The sequence below is a fragment of the Parastagonospora nodorum genome, assembly GCF_000146915.1.
Source record: "Parastagonospora nodorum SN15 chromosome Unknown scaffold_3, whole genome shotgun sequence".
Lineage (NCBI taxonomy): Eukaryota > Fungi > Ascomycota > Dothideomycetes > Pleosporales > Phaeosphaeriaceae > Parastagonospora > Parastagonospora nodorum.
This window is the reverse complement of record NW_001884551.1, coordinates 1,603,128-1,614,665: the sequence shown is the minus strand read 5'-3', so window position 1 is coordinate 1,614,665 and position 11,538 is coordinate 1,603,128. Positions and strand designations below refer to the sequence as shown.

The following is an 11,538-nucleotide window of genomic DNA, read 5'->3' as shown; positions in this document are numbered from 1 at the left end:
CTATATTTACTTATTACTACTTCTATTTTATAGATAATATAATCTTAGCATAGCTTTTATAATAGTAGAGACTAGAGAATAAGAAGACTTAATTAATTCTAAGAAGTTAAGGTTATACTTTCTAATAAGCGTATAGAGTAACTTATTCTTAGATAAGTTATTATATTAAAGCATTTAATTCTAACTAGTATACTAGACGTTTTCTTAATCTTAAAGTCTTACTTCTAAGATAATATTAAGATAGAAACTCTTAATAACCTTTATATTAGTAAGTATAAGATCTACTATATATAGCCTATTTAGTCTAATTATAAGGTTTCTTATAATCTAAGTACTAATACTATTAATAGGTAAATATTAGGTTCTTATCTTAATATATTCTCTATTTATAGCTTTAATAAATATTCTCTTCTTAATTAGGCTCTAATTATTTACTAAGTAGACGCATGCTCTACTATTAAGAATTATAGATTAATATAGTAAATGCTAATTAAAAGTAGTACTATAGATCTCTAATAGCTCTTTTATAGAAGAGAGTTAGATTAATTAAAGTTATCTAAATAGTAATAGAATAATTTTTATCTAATCTTTTCTTTCTAAAGAAAGTAGACTATTCTAACTTCTTAATCTATTTATAGAGTTCTTGCTACTTAGGCTTATTATACTATTCTAAGATTCTTTTTTTATCTATATTATTAAGCTTAATTAGATTACTAGAAGCTAATTCTATTACTACTATTTAAAGCTTAAGGTAGTTAATTAGTTTCTAGCAATAAAACTTATCTAATTAAGGCTTTTAAGAGTTTAGTTAAATGCATAGGTATACTTTTAGGCCTTTTTTAGTTTTCTTAGTTAAGCTACTCTAAGTAGTTTGCCTATTTAGAGTTAGTACTGCAAAGATTAATAGTTTCTTTATCTTTTCTATACTTTTAGATTACTTAGTTAGTATAGCATTAAATATTATAGTAATATTATCTAATATTAGATTATCCTTTTCTTAGAGATGCTCTTTCTATAACTTCTGCTTATTTCTATTAAGCCTATTCTAAGGCATATTTTGCTATATTTGCCTTAAGAAATGTTAGTAAGAGTAATAGTCTCTTTAACCTCTAAGACGTTGTACGTCTAAGCTTAGGCATAGAGAGTTTACTATCTATTAAACTACTTCTCTAGTTTAATTCTACTATGCTTAGCTTTATCTAGATAAGCTTAGTACTCTTATCTAATTTAATTCTAAGTTATAGCCTTACTTAGAGCTAGCTAATCTTTAAGCAGTTTAAGTTATAATTAGAAGCTTAAGTTATTTATCTAGAAAAGCCTAATCTAGATAAGCTTAAGAAGATCTAGTAAGACTATTTTTATAATCTAGTCTTAAAGATTTATAAGTATAGCAGCTTTTTAAGACTATTTAGTAGTAAGAACTTTCTATTATTAAACTTTCTTATTATAGTTAGCTAATAAAACTTTATAAGCTTTAATATCTTTAATATATTCTTATAAAGACTTTTTATAATTAGCTTTTACTTTATTAGTAGCTCTAGTAGAAAGATTCTTTAGCTTAATTAGCTTAGTAGATAATTCTAGATATATAAGAGCATTATTAAGAAGATTAGGCTATAATAAGCTATCTAGATTAATATAGTCTTATATTTGCTTTCTAATAGCATAAACTTTAAGCTAAATATACTATACTAGCTAGTCTTTATAAGCTTAAAAAGTAACTATAGAAGAAAGTTTTATCTAGTCTATTTAGTCTATTTAGACTAATATTATTAGGATAATTTAAGAGGTTTAAGAGAAATAAGAGTAGTAGAATAATTAATTTAAGTACTTAGTAAATATAAGATGCATAGTAGAGAATTAACTCTATAATTCTATAGCGCTAGGCTTATAACTATTATAGCTAAGTAAACTTAAGAGAAAAGATTATATTAATTACTACTCTTCTAATATATTAGAAGAGCTAGCTTAAATATATAAATAGATTATAGAGAAACGTTAGTCTACTTTCTAAGCTTAGTTAGCTTAGTTACGTAGATTAGTATTTTACTATTCTTAGGTATTAATACTGCAATAGTATTCTATATATAGTCTATCTATCTTAAAGGCTAACGTATAAGGATATAGCTAATAGACTACTTAGAGAGCATGCTAGTAAGCTTATTAGCAAGAACTAAGTTAATAACTTTATTAAGTATACTCTTAAGCTGCAAATATGCTAAAGCTATCTATATAATTACTAGTAAGCTATCTATAAGAATCTAGTAATTATCTAGCTTTAGTTTATACTAGTTTAGAGTATAAAGAAGAAGTATAGAGTTATAGATAAGAATATATATAACTTTAATAAGTCTAGCTTCTTAATAAGTAAGATATTCTCTTAGCTTATAGTAATAAGTTTAGAGAAGCTTAAGAAAGTAAAGAAGCTCTAGCTTAGTAATTATAAGTAAATTATATTAGTATAAAGCGTTAATATAATAAAAAAGATAACTCTACTTTTTTCTTATCTTTATAAGTAAAATTCTTATCTTAAACTAGTTCTATAATCTTCTATATAACTAAGTTATCTAAGTTAGCTTTACTAGCTAGATAAATAATAATTTAGCGCTTACTTAGCTTAAATACTTTAACTCTTATATATATTTTATTAGAGTATATAAGCTACTTATTATTATTAATAGCTATAAGAGCTATTATATAGTAGAATTCTAGAAATACTATAAGAAGAAAAAGATTATTACTCTCTATATATCTATATACTTATCCTATTTACTATAGCTACTTTAATATAACCTATTTCTTACTATTAAAGCATATATATAATAATAGTATCTTAGCCTTAGCATATAGTTATATCTACTATATTAAGAAGAAAATCTTTCTACTAGCCTTTAAAGCTGCTTTTAAGAAGATATTTATAGTAAAGAATATTTATATAAAGTTTTAAGGCGCTAAATTAGCTTTATATAATCTAGAGATAGTATCATTAAAGCTTAATATATACTTCTATACTCTACTATTAATAACTATTAAAGAATAGTGCTTAGTAAGCAAAGATACTATATAATACTTATAAGATAAAAGTATAGAGTATGCTTATTTAATAGAGAGTATAAAACTATATAAGTTCTATAATAAGGTTAATAGACTAATAAAAATTATATAGCTAAGTAAAGCTGCTTAGTAAATAGTATATAATATAATATTAATATAGAAAGAAATAAGCTATCTTTAAGATACTATAGAAGTAATAATAAAGTATAAAGTATATAAATAATAATATATATAAATAGAGAAGATCTTAATAGTTAGTAAGATATTAGACTTAATTACTATAATAGTAAAGAACTATTATAATAATAATAGACTATTAAAGAAAGTGCATATAGAGAAGCGCTATAGTACTTATAGTAAGACTAGATATAATACTTATACTTATAAGATAGAAATAGAGAATATAGAAGATAGTAATAATTCAAAAAAATAGTATATTATTATATATAGTATATAAATTTATTATAGTATTATGCTATATTACTGCGTAGTTATTTTAGTAGAGAGACTATAGTGCTTACTTAAGTGCAGCGCTTACTTATAAACTACGTTATAATATATCTATAAAATATAATTCTAATTCTAATAATATAGTAAAGTAATAATAGAGCAAGATAATAGAATAGGCTATATACCTAAAATCTTAATATAGTAATAGATAGTAGAAAAAATCTAATAATATAATAGAGTAAGTATTTATAATAATAGTAGTAGTAGCTTATACTGCATTTAAGAATTAGCTCTAGTTATTACTATAATTACTTACTATTAATTATTATAGTTATAAAGTTTTTAGCTCTAATATAATATTAAAAGATATTATTAGTATATTAGAGCTTTAGCTTTGCTGCTAAGTTATTTGTAGACTAGTTTACATATATATAGTAGGAGATAGCAGAGCTACTAACATATTAGGTCCTATCTTCGTGGGTTAGAAGCTAGAATATATAGATAGATTTAACTAAGCCTAGAATACAGACTCTATATTAGCTATGCAAGCTGTGCTATTTGCGTGTAAACATGTCTCTAGACAAGTATAGAACGCATCTGTTTGGCTGAATGTCGTGGATATGGTAAAAGACTTGTGTGAATTCTTTTTAAAGCTAGCATCTACTATTACATAGACTCAGAGGAGACTTATTGTCTACTGAGGAAACTGGTATCACTTCACCATCCACTAACGCCGGATACTTCATGCCTAGATAGCGATCTTGTCATTGCCAGCGTCCTTGGATTTGGCACAACCTTTACACGCACACTTTCCCTCAGGACACGGGCACTTGCCAGCCTCGGAAGCGCAGTCGCACTGCGTCAAAGTCTGGTTGGGAGGCGGTAGGGCGTGAACGTTCATCTTCTCGGCACTGGGTACGCTGCTCTTACCGCAGCCGGAGCAGGCGCACTCATTAGGAGAACACTGACAGTTACCGGTGTCTGCCTGGCAGTTGCAAGTGGTCTTGTCGGAGTCGGGTTCGGGGAGGTGGTGGACATTCATATCCTTGCCACCCTGGTCTTTCTTCTTGAGGTCGGCAAGGTAGCGAGCCTCGTTGTGCACATCCATGACGGTCTTGTTGCCCTGCTCATAGAAGCCACGGAGCTTCTGACCAGTGGGAGTGTTGGCAGCCTTGTCGAAGTAGCTGGTCAGACTAGTCCAACCAGCATACGCCTTCTGGGTAAGGCCCAGCTTGTTGTCTACCGCTTGAGCCTTCTGTGTGGCTTGTGTCTTGGAGTCGAAGTTTTGGAGAGCCTGTGTGAACTTGTTGCTATAGCCGTGCTGCTTGTCTGTAGCAAGGGCAGCCTCGATGGCTTTGTCAGAGATGACGTAGCCGTGGGCGAGGTACTCGGCGAAGATACGCGCGCGGGGCTTCTGCTCCTGCTCGATGTGGTGGTCACCGTCTTTGGCCTCCTCCGCAGAGGCAGCCTTCTCACCGGCGATTTCATCAAGCGACTTTGCCGAGGTGACATGCACCGAGTTGGGGCCAAGCTGTGTGTTGTCGAGGAGCAGGGCCGTCTTCGCAGCAGCCGTCTTCTCAAAGGTGACCGAGGCAGTCTGAGCGTCGTTGCCCGAGGGCTTTACGCTGATGGACTGGATCTTGCCGCAGAAGCTGAAGAAGGACTTGATCTCGTCTTCGCTAGTCTTTGTACTGATGTTCTCAACATTGACGGTGGCGGCCATGTTGACGGTGTGTTCTTGGGGGTGCTTGTTGGTAGGTGCAAGTGTAAACGACAATTATTTCGGACAATTACTTCGGTCAATTACTTCGGTAAGAAAGATTGAGTCGTCGTTGGAGAGTGTGTGTTGGAGATATTTGCGGAATGACGTGTTTATATACCAAGTGCGTCGTTTTTGCGGAGTGGTACAGGCGCGGGGCGAAGTCGAGAAACGTACGGCCATGACGTAGGCGGGGCTATGCATTGTGGCTATCCCTGCCAAGTGGCGTGGCCAGATCACCGCACAAGTCGCGCGAATGTTCAGGAACATAGCCTAATTGACATGTGAAAGCACGCTCTCCAAGATGCAGTTGGGTCAAGTGTCCGACCTGTGTGTATTGCGTAGTCGCTTTGATTCACAAGCCCGTTTTGATAATGAGTAGCAACCAAAATGCTATCATAAGTGGATCACAGTGCAGTTGCTATGCACTATTTTTGCAGGGACTCTGCGCCGTCTGAAAATTGTTGTCCGGTCATACAATCCGTCCTACGATTTGCAAACCCAGCAACCTCTACGATAGCCTATGACTTAGACGTCCAGCCCTTAATGGCGTCGTCAACCTCTTTCCTGTAGCGCTGCTGGCCTTCGCACTGCTCCAGGAAGACCTTGTACTTTGCGTCCAACAACCCTTTCAAGTTCTTGTCGGCAATTGGCTTCACCGTCTTACCAGGCTTACTGAACCTGTCCATGATGTCCCACAATGGCTCACTGTTACCATCCTTATCGGTACTTGCGGCCTTTGCACCGAGCATAGCTGCTCCGTGTACAACGGCTGCATGGACGTACCGAGGAATGAGTACAGGCATGTCGCAAGCTGTAGCCATGAGCTGCATGAGGAGATTGTTCTGACACTGTGATCCTGACATGAATATTGAAGAGATGACATGCCCAGACTTGTTCATAGCAGAAACGATCTGATGCGTCTGCAGAGCGATGAACTCCATTGTTGCGTAATAGTAGAGTGCGAGACCGTCAAGACTCTTATCAGAGCTGAGGCCGATGACCGAGCCCTTCATGTTCGGGTCGGCGACAGGCGAACGATTGCCGAATAGATCGCCGTAGAAGAAGAAGTGACGTCCCAACCATGCGATATGTGGTGCCGAAGCGCTCTCAGCCATTTCGCGAAGGTGCTCGTTGAGATAATCGTAGATGTTGGTGTTGTAAGTTTCCGCAACCGAAGTCGCTTCTTGGAAAGCAGGATGTGTCTCAATGACGTGCTTCAGAAGCTCTCCTGTCGCACTTTGGCCACCTTCAGCCATCCAGTACCCTGGCAGGAGAACATCTCGGTAGGGGCCCCACACTCCGTCCACAAAGACTGGGTCGCGGGACATGGCGAGATGGCAGGTCGAAGTTCCTGCAACTGCGGCAAGGCGCGTAAAGGCTTGAGAGACATCATTCTTGGGCACTTCCATATCCAACGTGTCTTCGTTGAGCTTGACCTTTGCACCTACGGTACCGATCCAGCCAGCGTAGGCGTCGATGACACCGCTACCCACCGCAATGCCGGGTTGCAGGCCCATATCTGCCGCGGCCTTCTCACTCAACGTACCGACAAGTTCTCCCGCAGTAAGATAACGTCCGTTCTATGGTCGGTTAGTCTTATACAAGTCAACTTGTAGAGTAGGACAAACCACTTTGTCGACGCCTCCCATGCGCTTGAAGTTGTCTTCCACTAAGTCTTCGAGACCAATCTCGGTGAGGAAGTCCTCTTGCCAGCCTTTCACACTGCCGTCGACACCGACTGGAACAAAACCCTGCTTGCAGACTACACTGCAGAAGCTTCGAGTCTCACTGCCAGTAGCCATGTGTGTAAGCGCATCTGTCAAGTCGTAGAACTTGCAGCGGTCGAAGAGGTCCTTGGGCATATTGTTCTTCAACCAGAGCACCTTTGGAATCTCCATCTCGATGGACATCTTGCCACCAACGTAGCGGAGCAGATTGTGCTTGGTCGCGTTGATCTTGTTTGTTTCCTCAACTGGGCGGTGATCAAGCCACAGGATTACGTTGCGATCATTACCGTCCTTGTTGTCGAAGTTTGGCCCGGTCACAGCGACAGGCTCATCTGTGTCGTTGGAGAAGACTGCAAGTGAGCACGTAGCGTCGAAGCCAATGCCGCGGATAGAGTCTCGTTCGATGTTGTGCTGATCCATTGCTCGACGTACTGACGAACAGATGCAGCGCCAGATGTCCGACGTGGATTGTTCCTAAATGGTCAGCTGTCACTTCACTAGGCATATCTCTGTGTCAAATTACATAGTAGCCGGTCTGTGGTTGCCACAAACCAATGTTCTCTGAAGCCAAACCAACAATATCGCCCTGATCATTCATGATACAGGCTCTAGCACTGCCTGTGCCGACATCGATGCCGATGTAATGATCAACGTGCGGGTGAAGCTCGTTGCGAGGATCGGTCGACATTTGTCGCGACTGCTGCCGTGAGGCCTGCCTGTACGGAATGGCCATGTTCACTGAGTGTAGAAATTGACAATGGTGAGAAGGTGTGAGCAGCACGAGACGTAATTAAAAAATAATGTTGAGACACAAGACAGCTCCTGGTGCAGGATGAGCTCATAGCAAGAGCTATCAAACGCTTTAGTGGAATGGGTGGGGGCGGGGCAGGGTGCTTAGTGACCTCTGGGACCCTGAGAAGGTGCCCAAAGCCATGGGGGCGCCGAGTTGCGCAGTCACAGCGGTCAAGATTTACCACGATTATTCCAGAAGCGCTGGGGATTGTGGAGATCGTGGGTGCCCCGGGTCCACTTGTTTGGGCATTCCGGATGCTGTTGGCCGTTGACAGCGCCACTGAGGTGAGACCGCGTCTTGGTATTTGCCAAAGCCGTACCGACTTCGGTCATGCAAAAAGAAGCACGTCGAGACGAGAGACGACTTGCTAGCGTGGCAGACGCGGAGCAGAGAGACGTAGGACCAGCAATCGCGCATCGGCGTTACTATTCCCCGTGGTACCCCAAGCTTCGGCCCTGCGCAACCACTCCAACCCAGCTCCATCTATCTCAACTCGTCGCCATACGGCCATGATGATGCTCGCAAAGCTGCTCTTGCTCCCAGTAGCAGTCGCCTCTTCATTGACACTCTACATCTCCTCGGTACCGGTTTCCGACAACAGTGCCGTCATTCCCTCACCGATCCCCCTCGCACAGATCGAGTACGACATAGACCAATCCGTGGGAACGCTGTCCTCGTATACACCGCCAACAGGCTCACATGCCCCCGATCATCTCTTGCGTGTCGGACTGTCAGACCCCCACAACAGGCACATGGCGCGGCATCGTAGCGTCAGCAGCGAGTTTCGCGGATGAGTACCACAAGAAGTTTGTCATCCATGTCGATGAGAAAGGCGAGCCATATTACGTTGGACTTGGAACGAGCGCAAAGCAGGCTGGCGACCAAGTCGAGGTCGAGATAGTGAAGAGGCAACCAGGTCCGAAGCCGGTGTTGAACAAACCAATTGTGTTGAACGCGGAAGGCAAGATTGACTCGAAAGAGCCAGAAAAGAGCTTCTTGCAGAAGTGAGTTTCTGTAACATTCCTCATCAAGATGCATACAATGCTAATCAATTTGCAGATACTGGTGGGCGATAGCATTATTCTTGGTGGTTCAGCTGGTCGCAGGTGGAGGAGACGGAAAATAACTACATTCGTGCCAGTACGCAATATATCACCGTGAGCGACGACCCTGTTACTGGGACTACTTGTGTCCCTTCGATTCTATATATGAGTGACACGATGTCCATAGCAAAGCAGTCGAGGGCATGACTGAAAACTGGTATCTATTGATCCCGCTGATCCAATACGCATAATCATCCGTCTTTCCGCAAATGTCGGCCGCTGTCATTGCCAATCGTAAAATGGGTATTGTACATTAAGGTTTTGCTAATACTTGGGCTCCTAGTAACGCCTTCGTGGTCCGCGGGGCGGTTCTCTACGGCCTCCTTCACTGAAGCCAAATCGTCCATCCTGGTAGCTTCCGCGTACCCCAGCATTCGTATCGATGTCCATATCGTCTCCGAAGGGCTGGGTAGAACGAGCAGGTGGTGGCCGGGAGTGTAGGCTAGCGTTGCTGGCGGGTGTCTCCTTCAGGTACACGTACAGAACTCTGCCGTCGGCCTAGGAAAGTTAAAGAAATGAGATCACAGTGCCCGAAAGGTAGCTCACCTTTTGATTATTGAAAGTCGCAATGACATTGTCGGCGCCCTCCTTTGTCACTACCTGGAGCTCCACCATTACCGTAGGCGCAGCGGTAAGTAGCCTGCAGCCCAGCGTCTCTCCCGCGTGTGGCGCCATAACAGCCTCGATGTCTGCAGCTGTTGTTCCAGGCGCAAAGTTGCTTGCAATGACTGTGTATGGGCCGCCTTTCGCGACGCCTCGGATGTTGAAGCCTGGCGCCTCGTTGTTGCGTGCCGTTGGGTTTGTACTGCGGTTGATAACAGACGCGAATTTGTCGTAAGTGCGGCTGTTGCGCTCGACTTGCGATGCCGAGGTGGTGCGATTAGGTCCAGGGCCGCGTGCCCTTGCTGCTGGACCGTTGGGATTGTTGAGCTTGTGCAGGTCGTGTTGCCACTTCCCTTCGATGCTTCCGGCTGGCTTTGCTGAAGATGAGCGCTTCTGCACTCCTGCGCCACCGCTTATGCGACTCAGTAATGTGGGCTTTTCTGACGTGTCTCGAACCTTGCCAGCCGCGCCGGCACCCGATGCATTGGCTTTGCGCCCGCGCCCTAGGAACTCTTGTGCCAGCTCTTCATTCTTCTTCTTTTCTCGTTGCTGCTTGACGAATGTGGCAAATGAGGTCGAGTCCGGCATGGCTGTTGCGCGAGGCGATAACGCTTGGGGGGTGCTGTGATGGGCGGGTGCACAGCAACAGGAATGGCAAACCACGCGTGGAGCTAGAAATCGCGCCGCGCTAGTCGACCGGGGCTGTCGTGCGGACAAATAATCCCCCGGTGATGGCGCGAAAAGTTAATAAAACTCCAGGACTGCGCCCTCCGATTACCCTTCACTCACCACAACCAACCTTTGGTAAGTTCAACCGCTCCTGCCCCCCTGCTCTTCTACATGATGAACTTTCGTGTCGCCCCTATCATAAACTCTATGTTGATCGACCCCCAAGCCAAACGGGATTACTGATACAATTCAACTCTCACCTCTACATGTTTGAAATGTTACATGAGCACTCGCTAACATGCATCAAGACACAGGCCGGTCCGTAAAGACGCCTCGTAGGCCCGATGCGCATGCGATATACCATGCGCGCTTTCCTCCGCGCTGATGGCGTCGATGCCGTGGTTTGACGAGGCCTTGCGAGACCGGAGACGTGATACGCATTCGTTGGATTGCTCGAATGCAGACAATACAGAAATATGGCTAGGCATAGGCGTCGTGAGACCATAGTGGCGTCGCGTAAACCAGGTCAGTACCTCACTGCCTTCCCGTCACCCTGTGCAATGATGAGCAACATTAAATACTATCAAATACCGACCTACCAGTGGGGAACAAAACAAGTTCGATTACCTGATCGCCAATTTCACGCACTGTTACTCGCTCGTACCACAAGGGTGTTTAACTGACCCCCGAGCAGGTAATTGGTGTCATTCCAACGTTCAACTGCCCTGCGGCGTTCACAGACGCACATGATCCGGTACGTTTCAAACTTTTCTTACAAATCGTGCGATGATGATACACTTATACTCCATGCTAACTCCAGAAGAGGCTTGCCTCAATGCTGGAACAACTATACGCTTTTCATCTTTCTTCTGATCCGCCCACTTTTCTCTCGAATTATGATCTACCAATGTCAAATGTGCTTTGCTAACACTCGAGAAGTAGATTTCCTTTCAACTTGGCGACGATGATGTACTTGTGCTTGTCCTCCGCCATCCGTGACTGAACCCCTCAGGTTATACACCCGAATAAGTATCCATGGTTCATGCTAGACGTCGGGTAGCGCACACAGAATACGATTAGGGTAGGTACCTACTTGAGAAAATGCATGGCGAGTATCACACCGCCGTGGCTCACTGCCACAAGTCTGGGTACATAAAATAAGACAATGCAATACTCTCTCACGGGTTACACCTATACTAAGTTTGCAATCGTGATCTAGGGGTGTATAGCAGGAGGTCAATTGGAACCGGAATCAAATTATGCATTTCATGCCAGGTTGTGTAATTTGTGCTGTGCATAACACGTGAGAGCAGCCATGGCGATATTCGAAATTAATTTATCGCGTGGTCCATTAACTCGATACCATCACCCCCTTCC

General features: G+C 42.0%; 6 protein-coding genes across 6 annotated transcripts; 2 read left to right on the top strand and 4 right to left on the bottom strand.

Annotated features, from left to right (window-relative positions):
• Positions 1-4,126: 4,126 nt before the first annotated feature.
• SNOG_02559 (hypothetical protein) lies at positions 4,127-5,311 on the bottom strand. Its single transcript, XM_001793111.1, has one exon. It carries the CDS (start codon positions 5,225-5,227, stop codon positions 4,253-4,255), a length of 975 nt encoding a protein of 324 aa, XP_001793163.1. The 5' UTR covers positions 5,228-5,311; the 3' UTR covers positions 4,127-4,252.
• Positions 5,312-5,699: 388 nt separating this feature from the next.
• SNOG_02558 (hypothetical protein) lies at positions 5,700-7,726 on the bottom strand (the record flags this gene model as incomplete). The annotated part of the gene is made up of 3 exons (XM_001793110.1): positions 5,700-6,846; positions 6,895-7,404; positions 7,517-7,726. The coding sequence occupies 3 exons, from the start codon at positions 7,724-7,726 to the stop codon at positions 5,785-5,787; spliced, it is 1,782 nt and encodes a 593-aa protein (XP_001793162.1). The 3' UTR covers positions 5,700-5,784.
• Positions 7,727-7,972: 246 nt separating this feature from the next.
• On the bottom strand, positions 7,973-8,396 carry SNOG_02557 (hypothetical protein; the record flags this gene model as incomplete). The annotated part of the gene is made up of 2 exons (XM_001793109.1): positions 7,973-8,211; positions 8,372-8,396. 2 exons carry the CDS (start codon positions 8,394-8,396, stop codon positions 7,973-7,975), a joined length of 264 nt encoding a protein of 87 aa, XP_001793161.1.
• Positions 8,397-8,417: 21 nt separating this feature from the next.
• Positions 8,418-8,954, top strand: SNOG_02556 (hypothetical protein). The gene is made up of 2 exons (XM_001793108.1): positions 8,418-8,790; positions 8,846-8,954. The coding sequence occupies exons 1-2, from the start codon at positions 8,486-8,488 to the stop codon at positions 8,910-8,912; spliced, it is 372 nt and encodes a 123-aa protein (XP_001793160.1). The 5' UTR covers positions 8,418-8,485; the 3' UTR covers positions 8,913-8,954.
• Positions 8,955-9,124: 170 nt separating this feature from the next.
• On the bottom strand, positions 9,125-10,097 carry SNOG_02555 (hypothetical protein). Its single transcript, XM_001793107.1, has 2 exons — positions 9,436-10,097; positions 9,125-9,387 (listed from the first exon to the last, which is right to left on the bottom strand). The coding sequence occupies exons 1-2, from the start codon at positions 10,078-10,080 to the stop codon at positions 9,169-9,171; spliced, it is 864 nt and encodes a 287-aa protein (XP_001793159.1). The 5' UTR covers positions 10,081-10,097; the 3' UTR covers positions 9,125-9,168.
• Positions 10,098-10,468: 371 nt separating this feature from the next.
• Positions 10,469-11,349, top strand: SNOG_20027 (hypothetical protein). Its single transcript, XM_001793106.1, has 3 exons — positions 10,469-10,686; positions 10,856-10,915; positions 11,104-11,349. The coding sequence occupies exon 1, from the start codon at positions 10,546-10,548 to the stop codon at positions 10,666-10,668; it is 123 nt and encodes a 40-aa protein (XP_001793158.1). The 5' UTR covers positions 10,469-10,545; the 3' UTR covers positions 10,669-10,686; positions 10,856-10,915; positions 11,104-11,349.
• Positions 11,350-11,538: the final 189 nt, after the last annotated feature.

Bases quoted from the DNA above. Each gene is read 5' to 3' on its own strand.
- SNOG_02559 (XM_001793111.1), bottom strand. From the start codon at position 5,227: ATGGCCGCCACCGTCAATGTTGAGAACATCAGTACAAAGACTAGCGAA.
- SNOG_20027 (XM_001793106.1), top strand. From the start codon at position 10,546: ATGGCGTCGATGCCGTGGTTTGACGAGGCCTTGCGAGACCGGAGACGT.
- SNOG_02556 (XM_001793108.1), top strand. From the start codon at position 8,486: ATGCCCCCGATCATCTCTTGCGTGTCGGACTGTCAGACCCCCACAACA. The intron at 8,791-8,845 runs GTGAGTTTCTGT...ATCAATTTGCAG, and splicing joins GAAAAGAGCTTCTTGCAGAA to ATACTGGTGGGCGATAGCAT.
- SNOG_02555 (XM_001793107.1), bottom strand. From the start codon at position 10,080: ATGCCGGACTCGACCTCATTTGCCACATTCGTCAAGCAGCAACGAGAA. The intron at 9,388-9,435 runs GTGAGCTACCTT...TAACTTTCCTAG, and splicing joins CGACTTTCAATAATCAAAAG to GCCGACGGCAGAGTTCTGTA.